Source organism: Macrosteles quadrilineatus, unplaced genomic scaffold, assembly GCF_028750875.1.
Source record: "Macrosteles quadrilineatus isolate MER2022 unplaced genomic scaffold, UCM_ALF_1.0 Scaffold_4__1_contigs__length_99947679, whole genome shotgun sequence".
In the NCBI taxonomy this organism is placed as follows: Eukaryota; Metazoa; Arthropoda; class Insecta; order Hemiptera; family Cicadellidae; genus Macrosteles; species Macrosteles quadrilineatus.
This window is the reverse complement of record NW_026542597.1, coordinates 2,683,516-2,696,740: the sequence shown is the minus strand read 5'-3', so window position 1 is coordinate 2,696,740 and position 13,225 is coordinate 2,683,516. Positions and strand designations below refer to the sequence as shown.

At 37.2% G+C, this 13,225-nt stretch overlaps 1 protein-coding gene across 3 annotated transcripts in view; it reads right to left on the bottom strand.

Moving 5' to 3' along the window:
• LOC128991439 (beta-1,4-glucuronyltransferase 1-like) overlaps positions 1-13,225 on the bottom strand; it is a 169,666-nt gene that overhangs the window by 12,110 nt on the left and 144,331 nt on the right. For 2 of the 3 annotated variants that reach the window (XM_054414310.1, XM_054414312.1), the window contains exon 3: positions 1,487-1,645. In XM_054414310.1, the coding sequence (XP_054270285.1) occupies positions 1,487-1,575 (89 nt within the window). In that variant the 5' untranslated portion in view covers positions 1,576-1,645. Of the gene's footprint in view, positions 1-1,486; positions 1,646-7,693; positions 7,870-13,225 lie in introns of those variants that run through there. The other variant, XM_054414311.1, reaches the window with a different exon arrangement.

Here is a 13,225-nt window from a genome sequence, read left to right as displayed (position 1 = left end):
TGTTTTTTTGTCCCACACCACAAGGGACTTAACAAAGGGAGAAAATACAATTTAGATTGCAGCACACTATGTGAGTGCCTCTTACACATTTTATATAATCATTAAGTAACTCAGAACCTCTATAACAAGTTATTTTGAGAAGTCTACCTTGATAACTAGACTCTAAAGCCGGGTTTACACGCTCCGATAAAACATAACGACTTGTCTGCAACGACTAATCGTTACGTTTTGTCGTAGGTTGAGCGGACCATTTACACATTCCGTCTTTTTCTCTAACTTTGGCTCTCAAATCACTCCCAGATGTATCTTGTTGTGAAGTAGTTAATAGGCTCCCTGTATATTTGACGATGGATGAGTTATTGTTATGGTCTGTTTACATTATTTCTGTAGCAACAAGTTTTAAGAGGAAAATAAAACCTAGAAGTAAGTGGTGTCGGCATTGGCTACTGAAAAAACAGTTATCTCATGTGGAGTTGCTAAAGGAGTTGAGGAACGAACCCTCTGACTGGAGGAACTACTTAAGAATGACTGAGGATACCTACAACGATTTATTGAGCATGGTTTCTCCACATATAAAAAAACACCATAATTAGAAAGGCAGCATCTCCCCACGAAAGACTCAGTGCAACTTTACGATTCCTTGCAACTGGTAGAAGTTTCAAAGACTTGGAATTCACAACCCTCATTTCTAAAACATCCCTCTGCAAAATAATACCTGAAACATGCAAGTTGATGACAATTGCCCTGTCTGCAGACGGGTTAATTTCTTTATATTTGTTGATTAATTCTACATTGGCCTAAACTCTATTAAAAAGTCACGAGAGGATTGACTTATGTCTGACATAGTGACAATTGTGACACAAAACAGTAAAAATATACTACACTACTCTACACAGTACAAATATACCACAGCGGTTAAAACAACAGTACTACACAGTACAATTACACAACTGTTAACTGGACCAACGCGACATCGGAGGGTCTACAGGTTGCAAAGATGACCGAGTCACCGTTTACACGCAACGACTTGTCGCTACGATCTACAGAAAATCGCTACGATCTAAAGAAATTGGTGGAAATTTCCACCAACCTTCCAACCTCACTCCAACTCAGACAAAACGTAACGACCACCAGTTTACACGTTCCGTCTTGCATGAACGTTTTGTCGTTGCAGACAAATCGTTACGTTTTATCGTAGCGTGTAAACCCGGCTTAATAGATGTATCGAACATTTTCCGAGAGAATTCACCAGAATGGATTTTTTTCCCACCCCACATTACCTATTTGTCTGGTATGCATCACTGAATAAAACACATAAATTGAATGAAAGTGTTTGATTTAATAACGAATAAACATACATTTTTTCCACTGACCTTTTTTAAACTTTTTTTCCCAATATAGTATTACAATATTAATACCACTCGCAAATTCTACTGTATCAAAATCTGGCCAAATGACTATGGATTTTCACTGAATGGCAGTTTACCTGGAGGCCACGTGAGTGCCGACGTACAGCAGCACTACGATGTTGAGGACGATGCTGGTGCGCAACACCCAGTTGCGACGAGTCAACATTCCAGGCTTGACCGCCACCGTGGCTGCTGAGAGGAACTTCCGTCATAGCATCTCACCCAACCTGAAGGTTCTGCAACAGACGAAGACAAGTCAGTAGCTGTAAATTACTGATTGTTGATGTTTGAAATTCAATGATGGACTTTATACTAACATGATAAAATTAATTTTAACACATTCCAATACATATCCTACAAATATTATAAATGAGAAAGTTTGGATGTATGGATGTATGGATGTATGGATGTATGTTTGTGACAAGTGAACGCGAAAAACACTGGTCGGATTGTGCTGAAATTTGGCATGATGATAGCTCACATTCCCGATTAACATATAGGCATATTCTTATTTCAAAAATCCTTTCGGGCTCCACCCCAGTGGCTCTGGAGTTTCCTATGTTAACCTTATGAGAAATGGAATTATTGAATCTTAACAGCTGTTTCAATTAAACAAGTTGGTTCTGTTCTATGATGTTCAATAGCATTAAAGTTACAAGGATTACCAACAGGGTGCAGCACTATTATTTCTTTTACATTTATTACAACAGCTAATTTGCAACCAAAAGGTGAGTGAGCGTAGCGAACGAACTTCAACCTGAAAGCGAGTTAGCGTAGCGAACGAGCTAACCTGAAGGCAAGTGAGCGCAGCGAACGAGCTCCAACCTAAAGGTGAGTGAGCGTAGCGAACAAACTTCAACCAGGACGTGATTGAGCCATGCGAACGAGATAATCTTGAAAATTAAGAAGTTAAACGGGGCAAAGCCCGCGGGTTACAGCTAGTATTTATATACACACTTCAAGATGGTGTTATATAGCCTTTGGTTTACTAATAAATATGAAAAAATGGTGTTACTAATGGTAATGCTGGAAAATTCTTCTAACTAGTTTCTACACCAATTTTGTACCATACCTCAGCCTGTAGAAACAGTATGTTCTAGTACAAAGCAATTTTAAGGACTACTACACTGTAAAAATGTACAAGCCGTAATTATATTAAAGAAATTACGATCAGCTAACCAATCATCAGGTCATCATCAGGCCTAATTGGAGAGTCATTTATCATTATTAATCTCTGATTTAGTGATTTAGCCCGATGATTGGTATTGGTGTCACTGGTATAAATAGACCACCATTATAAAATATTTAATATATTAATATTGATTAAATCGTATAAAATGCTTATCAAGAAGATATTTTGGATAGAATTTGAAAACCTCAATGCTACATTCCAATCTTATTACCAATCCAATCTTAGTAAGTTTATTATTAGTTTTTGCATTTTTTTTTAAGTGGAGTATCAGTTATAAACTAAATTCCAGTTATTTCGCAGCCAAATATTGTTCTGAATTTATCAGACTGTTTCTCCTCTCGATACAACGAATCCTATCTGACTGATTGGATTGTCCACACAAAGAATGCTGATAAAGAGCTAAATAGAGTTGGGAAAGTAAAAAATCTCATGCCATTTGGCTCGAATCTGACTATGATAGAAATACCTAAAACCCAAATGAGTCAATATTAGTTCATAAAATATTATGAAAATTAGATTTGCTAATATCTTGAATGCAGTTTCTATTCATACTGGGACGGGTGCCGTCGTCCTGTAATCCAGCTACTAGGAGATCACGAATTGTGGATATTTATAGGGATGCACTGTGGATGCGATGCTCCCTGGTGTGGATTAACGTCCGCACTAGTGAGTACTACGACTATCCGCAGTACTATCCTGATAATTAGACCAATTCGTAAATTACAAGGAAAAATGTGGTTCGGATTCCACTATCAACCGTAGGTCCCTTAGTTGCCATTAGCTGTATGGGCTATTAATTAACAGCTGTGTCTAAGGAACATGTCGGCCTTAGTCACTAACAAGACTACAAGATCGCGTCACTCATCCTACACTCATATTTGGGTTAAAATACGCACATAGTGGCGTCCCCATCTTAAATAATTGATATTGATATTGATATTAAGCAGTTACATAATTTAAACTATTTTGCTGGCAACTGAAGCAACTGTCAGCTACTAGTGAAGTAATAAAAGTTAAAGAAGCAACAACAATGGCATGTTTCAAACTGTTTCGTGTTTTAGTTCGTGTATCAGCTGTGACTGCAAAGGTGTAAAGTTTAAACTGTGGTGTGACAGCGACATCTTCACAAATCATGTCACCAACAACTTGCATCACAACTCTAATCCAAGTTTTACGGTAAGCCAACTCTTTGTCACTGTGACACATTAATAAAGCAGGGTTCAAACTTTTACCACAAACACTTCTGTGCAATCATTTAAAGAATTCCAAGTAAAAGATGTAGCCAGATTCTTTAATTACTAGAAAATATTTTACACAAATGCATTTCCCATCAGCAAGAGGAAGGGCAAATTTTCCTACTTAACTCAAAAAGCCACAAATTAAGGGCGGCAGTCGACAAGTTTCATGAATTCCCTAACTTTGTAATAACAATTGTTTCTCCGAGAAGACTTTAATTGTAAAACATTTGTCATAAAGGTATATGGTACTTCTTTAGACAACTTTCAGGTATTATGAAATTTACAGTAAGTTATGAGCCCTGGAGAGTTTAACACCAAATCATAGGCTACCCAAGAGGATGTTCAATCATAGTCAATGGTTAAACTTATTAAAATGGTCTACAGCATATTTCATGTCATTATCAAAAACCAAAAAATGTGAAACAATCTTTGGTGAAACTAAAATAGAGAATGGACCTAGACTACAATTGTAGCAAAATCTATGATAGAGCCAACTTTTAACTTTCAATTCAACTTTATTTTCTTTTAAACAAACAATTGGCTTCAGCTTGGTCTGGTAAATAAAACACACCTAAGTACTTCAATACTCAATGACAATGGTTATACAGGGTGTCCCGGAACTCTCTACCAATATTTTAGGGCATTGCTCCTGGGTAAGAAACGAACCTAAATATCATATTTAAATTGTCCGGAAGCCCTTTAGTTACTCACACAGCCACCATTATATTTTTTTTTCAATTATTAATTTTTTTTTAAAGAATGGTTAAACATACTAAATGGAAACTTTGCACAAAACATTTATGACAACTAGACAAAGCTACAAAAAAATTATGAAGATTTTTCAAATTCATAAAACAAAATGGCGGCAATTTAAAATTTTCTTTCTTAAATAACTCAAAAACCATTGATTTTACAAAAATTTTAAATGGCCGCCATTTTGTTTTATGAATTTGAAAAATCGTGATAATTTTTTGGTAGCTTTTTCTAGTTGTCATATATGTTTGTGCAAAGTTTCCATTTCGTATGTTTAACCATACTTTAGAAAAAAAATTAATAACTGAAAAAAAAAACAAAATGGCGGCTGTGTGAGTAACTAAGGACTTCCGGACAGTTTAAATATGATATTTAGTTATGTTTCTTACCCAGGAGCAATGACCTAAAATATTGGTAGAGAGTTCCGGGACACCCTGTATAATTGAAGGGAAAATTGGTCTACCTTATTGTGATTGGTTGGTTCTCATAGGAAAAATCCAATGCCCATAAAAGATTGAGCAATATTGCTTTATATGAAATTAATATTGAATACTTGTTATTTTTGTGCCTAAACCTCATCTGCATCTGTGATTCGGTGTGTCTTTTCCATATACAATTTTGTTGAATAACAATTTAATGATTACTCACAATTGAATAGATAAAATCGTTTAAAACTGTTACTGGTCCAACTACTGGTCCCATTGACTGCCTTCGATCAGATAGATGCTTCCCGCGCCGCTTGTGTACCTATATTGCAGTCCCTGTTTTGCAGGCGTCCCCACTAACAGACAACCATCACTAGCGAGCTAGCAAGGAGCTGACAACATAGTCATGTTCTCAAACGTGAATTCTGATTATATTAATGCAAATTACTGTACGCGTAAATCACAAGAATAGTTTGTTTAAAACTGTTTAGTTCTGCATTCAATGGTTTACTAAGAAACAAATCATAAGTAACTGACCCTCCGTAGCACTATTTTTACCATAATTATCCGCACACTATTATTTCATGATGAGAAATTAAGAACACGAGAATGTTACAAATATTGTAATAATTAATTTGATAAATAATGCTTTAAGCAAGACTCACAGTTAAGTAGTAAATTTATTCGGTAATATAAAGTTAAATAGAAGTTTACAAAATCTATAACTGTTTTTTTTTTTTTTTTTATAATCGGTAATATAAGAAGAGTACATTTTTTTTATCACGGGGCAACCAAGCCTCGCGTTAGGTCCAATCGATGATTAAAATACACTTCCTTACATTATCATCTTTTGGATCAGTTGAAGACAAATTTTAGTTTAGTTTTGTCCAGTTAATAGAGACGGTGTTTTGTTGGTTGTACTAGCCTATTTGTGTTCTAACCGGCCTTTTAACTATTTCAACAAAATATTTGTAGACTATTGCTGTCCTCTAGTATAGTAGCCAATGAGCAATCCACAAATCGTAAAATCTACCTTCAATAGAAAGCATTTAGTCGAATTAAGCACAAAACGTCACAATCATCAAGTGCACATCGTACCAGGCTTTACAATTTGTAGCAGGGTGAGAAATCTACTACTGTAGCGCCAAACGAAAATACTTTTAATTACTACAAAAAAAGACGAGTTTGCTTGATTTCCACACAAGAAAATGTATTCTTTATAGATTTACCATTGCTTTAGGCTATGATTTAAACCGTAAAAGATTAAAACAAGACATAATTAAGGTAAATCAAGTTTTCTTTTGTCTATCTCTTGGTCTACAAGGAAAGTTTCGCATATCGTATCATTCGATGTAGTAGAAGACTATTACACGTACAAATTCGCGCTTTGTGTAATAAGCAATGGTGCAGGCAGGGAAAATTGCGTACAAAGCAACTATACAAACTGCAGCTTACATGTTCACACGCCGATGTGATGGTTTAGATTCAACACAAAAATACTCCAATTACAATTAACTAATCGGTGACACAATTTGTGAAGCACTCAGTTTTTTCTCATGGCAAGTTTTACTTAAAAAAGCTTTACTCGTTGGAAATAATACTTGGTTTTTTTTTTTGTTGGATTAGTTGTTACGTACGGTATACAAATAAACTTCCAAAGGCAAAACATAAAATAATTTGGAAGGTAGGAGGTATGAATCAAGGTTTCAGTTGGTGAGTGGAGTAAACGAAGAGACCATTACCCAATAAAAAAATAAAAAAAGTCCAAAAACTATTCATTTAACAAATCCTATTACCTTAAAATATCCAATAGTCTACGGACCATAGTTTGAATGGATGTTTACAAATTTAATTGAATAGTAAAATATAAAAATTACAAAAGTACACAATCAGAAAAGATTGGCGACATTGGAACATCTGGGTGTTGCGACAAAGTTGATAACTCACGGGGCTATCTCCAGGCGAAGATAAAACTACACCATGTTAACAATATACTGCCTAATATCTGGCTTCTTCAGTTGCCTGTTTTACAACTTTTTTTAGGATATTTGTTACAATCCTGTACTTACGAATTCAAACTTTTAAGTCCATAATAGTCCAATGAATCTTTTTCGAAACTAGACTGGTTCTCAGAAGACCAATCACCTCTGAAGAAAAATATTCAGTGTCTTGAATTGTTCAGGGGTTTTTATCTATGGACACAAGTTTAATTTTACGATTCTGTGTTTTAAGTGGAAGAGTGAAAAATCTGATTTTGCCTGGATTAGGATTCAGATTCTGGGTCATAAAATACTCAACATTCTTTGAGAGGTTTAGGTGCCACCTCTATAGAATGTACACTGTCGAGCCATTATATCGTACGACTTAGACTAATTTGATTGATCGAAAAAAATCAAAATATGCAGTATATAAAACTGTAGTATTCCCCTTAGCAAGCCACTTAGAACTCTAAAACTCTGGTCCAAAGCAATAATGGTCAAATCAGTTAAAAAAAATGATAGCTACACTTGTTATCTGGTAATAAAATGTCACCAACGCTAAGGTGCAATTTATAAAAACTCCTAACGACTAAAGATGTTTTTTTTCTTTTTACCAAAACAAAACTTCAAAATTAAAGTAATCAAAATGTACACAGTGATTCGGTACTAGGTATCAACAATCCAATAGTATACTCACATCAACTAAAGAGGTGTATAGTAAAAGACTTAAGCGTTACGAGCTTATCCAAAACCAATGACACAAGTTCACGTTTCATTCATTGCAGACACAAAGATTCACCACAACCACAGACTTTACGTGATTCACAATAACTTCACTACACTAGCGGCGAGCTCGAGGTCTGGCCGCGCGGAGGTACACGAACCGACTGCGGGAAGTGCGGGGCGGAGCGGACTGACTGACGGACGACGCGCAATTAGACGCTTTCTTCCCGCGGACCAAGGTCGTCTGGCTCAGCTGACAGGGCCTTCCCTCCTAGTCGCAACAAACACTAACCCTCTTACTGTCCGCGAGAGTAAAGAAGTCCCCTGAGCTCCGGCCTATTCGTAGTTTGAAGGCGTTACGCTTGAACGTTTCGCGGGACAATTAGAGCCGTCTTCACTCTTCACGCAGTTTGCCGCGTTCATAACAGCCTTCTTGCGTTTTTCCCGGGTGTACAGGGGTTTTAATCCGGAGTTTGTTTGCCGGGTTTTCTAATTCGTTTAATAGTTTTTTTCGGCACGTTCTGTTGGCCTGTTGCCTTTTCTATTGGCACTAATAACTTTTTGTCTTTACATTCATTGTCACAACACTCGATCACCCGTCTAATTAAATCCCTCCTCTCCACTATATGTATTGTAGCACCACGTTTTCTTAAATCCATAGCTGTAAGGACCGTCCAAAACAAAACAGAACTCAATACGCAAACATAAGAGACTGCACTGAATCAAATGACGTGACCACATGATGATAACCACTTACCAAAACAAAGATATGAGTAATTATGTTTACAACAGTTGTTTACAGACAGACATCGAGGCGAGGTGCCCAGATGCTTAGCGCCTGCAAATAGTGCGCGATACCCTCCAAACATAGCTGCGTATCGCTCTGGCTCAAGGGACTTCTTTACTCTCGCGGACAGTACAGTACGAGACCATCTCATGCTGTTCCCAATACCAAAAACAACCACTCTAAACTACCCTTAGGAATGTGCTCTGGCGCAGCCGACAGTGATAGTCTCGCACCAGAGGATTTAAGCATTGTTAGGGACTACAGAATTTGGAATGAGAGAACTAAGTACTGCCAATACTGACAGGGAAACGTTTAGAAACCGAATGAATTTTATTTAAGCTCCCTTCCCTCCTTTTCCTATCCATTTGCAACACAAAAAAAAACGTTTTCATAGAGAATCTGCGATGAGATGATCTCTGCTACAGTCAAAGCCTCGTGCTTTTCCCACATCAACAACACGTCCTTCGTCTTTCGTACATTACCGCATCAATTCCCATACCATACTAACAGTTTTTGCAGCTAGTTGTTATATTGACGCAGTCATTTTAGGAAACCGTAATACAATTTACCACTTAGCACGGATATGAGGAATACGAGAGGGTAATTTTTTTTACCAATAACAAGTGGGAACAAGCGTGTGCACTTGTACAACAAAAACAGCCTGCATTGCGTGGTCATATGCTATCACAATGCTGGGCCATATACTTCCCGTTATGTTATTGCCGCTGAAAGTTGACTGTGTAACCACTTTGTTCTGTTTTTCGTTCTCTTTGTGTGGATATTCGTTTGTAACAAGGTGTTCGACCAATTGACAACACTAAGGGACGTTTGCAATAAAATTAGGATTGGACTAATATACTTACAAAGTCACTAGGTCGAAAATAATTACAAAATATGCGTATTTTAAATAGCGTAAATCGTATCATGAAATCTACTATAGAAACTATTACAATAACAAAATATTTCAGTTCCACTCCACTCCCGTGTACTTAATAATTATATCTTCTTTCCCTTTTTCATTGCCCACAATATCCTTTTGAACAATAATTTTATTTTAACAAACTACCAACCACGACTCCCTATTCACAATCCCCTTCTAGCACATTCCAGATACAGGTAGAGAGACCGCTAAGCCCGACTGAACTTTCACTCGACGAATTTTTATAGATTTATTTATCGAGTAAACGGTCGCGACGAAGCGTTTTGCCGGTCGAAAGTGGCGCGGCGGTCCCTGTTTGGCGCGAAAGCTGTCCTCCGACGAGAACTTGACTGAGTTGTTTGCTATTGACACCGAGTGAACTTGACAGGTCTCAAGGTGGACTGTCTCACTATAGTTCGATTCTTTTAGGTTCGACGCAACACTCCATAAAGAGTGGCTTGAGTAGAGCCAACAGGTAAAGTGAAATCAACTGTAGCGCTTAATTTAATGGATATGTCACAATATAATGCAGTTTCTGACTCCTGAGCGGGTAAATGTTAGCGTGGAAATTGAAATACTAGGATTAAACATCACTGACTTTAAGAAAAATCTAGGGATTTAACCTAAGTAAAACAATAAATTTAAAAGAATAGTGGTAATAATTATAATCTAGCTTTCTTCTAAATGCAGATCAAAACAATTAGCTTTCTAATCGTTTCCATCACAAAGTGTGCTTCAACGCGGGAAAAACTACATTTTGTTTATACAGCAGACATTAGTCGCCTACAACCGACCCCCACTAAATTCTGTGCCACAATACTTCAAACACAACCTACTAACCCTTCAGTAGGATCGTCTGTTTCATTTTGGACTACCGACTCCTTCATCTCAACAACTGCTCTGAGATTCTCAAACGCTAAAACTTTAACCAACTTTATCCCAATGGCATTGAAAATCAGTCAATACAATAGTAATTCATCTGAGTTTCCACCAGTTTCAAACCTTTTGTTTAACAAACAATTAAATCGAGTCCAGTTATCCAGAGGAATGTAGTTCTGGGCGTGCACCTGGAAGTGCTCTTGGCATAGAGCCTACTTCAGTCATTGTCGCCTCGCCGTTGCCAAATGTCACGAGGCTCGGTAGCCATGCATTTGGGTCGGTAGAGCTAATAATACCGATCAAACACTGGTTAAACCAATCGAATAACCAGATAAAACCAGGTAGATGCGTAGTACTGACCGCCAAGTTTGGCAATTCTGTTGTAGAACGTTGTCTGATTAAATATCTCACATCAAATAATGTAGAAAACTACGTCAATTACAAATACACTACTACTAAACTGAGCAAATTAGAAGGAAAAAAAATTGACAGTAAAAGACAGTGTTGTGTTTCCTCTAGTTACACTGGTATTTTATTGGAACCAATCGCTGTCCACTTGTGTAGTCCATTACATTAGTATTTTATGGTTAGCGTCATTAACTAACCGTCTGATGAGAAGCATCATAAGCTTAAAACCTTAGGAACCAAATATAGAGTACAATGCATACTGAACAAATAAGCGTGCTTCGGAACGGGTTGAGAGCACAGAGGAAAAAAATAATTGGTATTTAGCTACTGTGTAATAAAGTTCCACTAAGACTAATTTATAATGGATCTACGTTTTTGTACCACTGAGGTTTACGACAAGGTATTTTCTCAGCTAGATGGTTAGTTAAAACAAACGGTAAATTTAATAGTAACTGACTACCATACATAACCCCGCCGCAGCAAACCTACAACCAAAACAGCTACAGCTACAGCTACAGGCTGAGCGAATTTCCGTTTGCCTGATTTGATTTACAATTCGGGCCTGGGTCCACGTCTTACCATGAGAGAATGAGACCTATGGTAATAGCTTATTCCCTTTATGGGAAATTCGCTAAAACATGAAGAATTCGCACAACATCCTTCTCAACGACCACTAACATCTTCTGCAAAACAAGTGGAAAAACCCATGAACCAACAGTAACAACTACGACGAGAATGATGAAATGAAGTAATATAACTTACTGGAAAAAACTGAGCATTCCCTAAAACTTTCTTAAAGTCAAATTGATTACGTTCCTCTAATATCAATACACTAAACGTCACACCACTTTCCACCGATGATTCATACCGCAATTTGAACCAATCGTAAATCTGCATTGACAGTTTTACGCGGGTCCACTGTCCACTGCAGCGGTTGTAACATTGAATATATACCCTATATATTCAATGGTTGTAACTCCATTTACATCGCCTGTAATCACCTTATTGTTGTGTAATTAGGGTGAACATTACATTGTAATTATTACAACAGCCCCGAGCAGCCTGCGACACTGTAATTGCTTAGTTGCGGATTCTCCCTTCCCTTCACTGATACTGATAGGATAGGACCACACCCGCGGGTATTTATATTTAATTAATTTGCACAAGAGGCTTTCGCTCCTGGTCAAAATTGGAGTAAATTTTTGCTAGTTTTTCCCGTAAATTTCAGATGTAAGCATCAACATATTCACACAATTTTAATGTCAGAGTGTTTAAGTATTTAATATCCTTCTTTCATAATTACTGACGATTGTTTTGTTAAAATTTGTCAGGCTTTGAATGAGCAACTCGACAATTATTTTGACCACTTAATTAATTAGTACCTATGATAAATTCATGAATACGTAGATGTTAATTTAGAAAACCACCTTATCTTTGATAAGGAAAACTGACACGCTCAAATAGCTTGGAGGTAAAGTAAATTGTTGTAAAGGAAATTTTAAATAAAAAAAATATCAACTATAGAACTGTTGATTGTTTTTATTACCATAGAAAATTGATTTGGCCCACATTACCAATACGAACAAACGCAGTCCTCAAACATGGAAGAAATGTAATCACAAAATTGTGAGAAGGACGTTGCCAAAATACGATAACAGTTTTAAACTCCACCCAGCTAAACGGTTACTTAGTAGTAGTTCTACACCACAACAGTTAGCCTATGAGGAAGACTTGGACATAACGCTTCCTCAAGAGTTACTTCCGGTCACGCTGCAGAGCGACGTGTCACGCGTGCGCGAATCAGACGACGCGAAACCGTAAATCCATCACATTGTTGCACTGGACACATTGTTGCAACGAGCACATTGTTGCAACGAGCACATTGTTGCACTGAATACACTGTTGCCGTGCCTCCTCCTCCACGAAAAGGCAATCGAAGTAGTATCTGCTAAGAGGTAAGGAAAGCGAGTTATCTAGTGGTGGAACGCGGGCTATTGGTTCCCAAGGATAACGGGTTAGAATCCCACCAATCACTAATTGTGATTAGATGTGTGAAAATGTCACGAACCTGTAGGCCTAGCAAGGAGTAAGTGTGAAACATTTCCGTGCCCGGCATCCTATGACGTCATAGATGTAAGTCATAGACAAGATTTGGAGGTAAAGATGATCGGACTGTAGTTATCGAAAACAAGCGAAGAGTTTGTTCAATATCAGTTTACATTGTAGATTGGTAAATATTTACAGTTTCCTACTAAATACCTGCTTATAGTAATCCAGATTGCTCTAATAAATTAGTTTTTACCCAAAGTGCTCTCTTCCTTCAGGCTGTACTTGGATAAAATATATCACAAAAGGTGAAGGTAATGAAGTGCAGCCTAAATAATTGCACCAATTTAGCACCGACTCTAGAGTAATCTTGTAGAGTAATTCTTTTAGAGTACGCAGAGGTATTCCTAAATTGAATGGTTGAGATGTTAAGTCTGTACCGTCAAGTAGGTACAAAATGCAAAAGT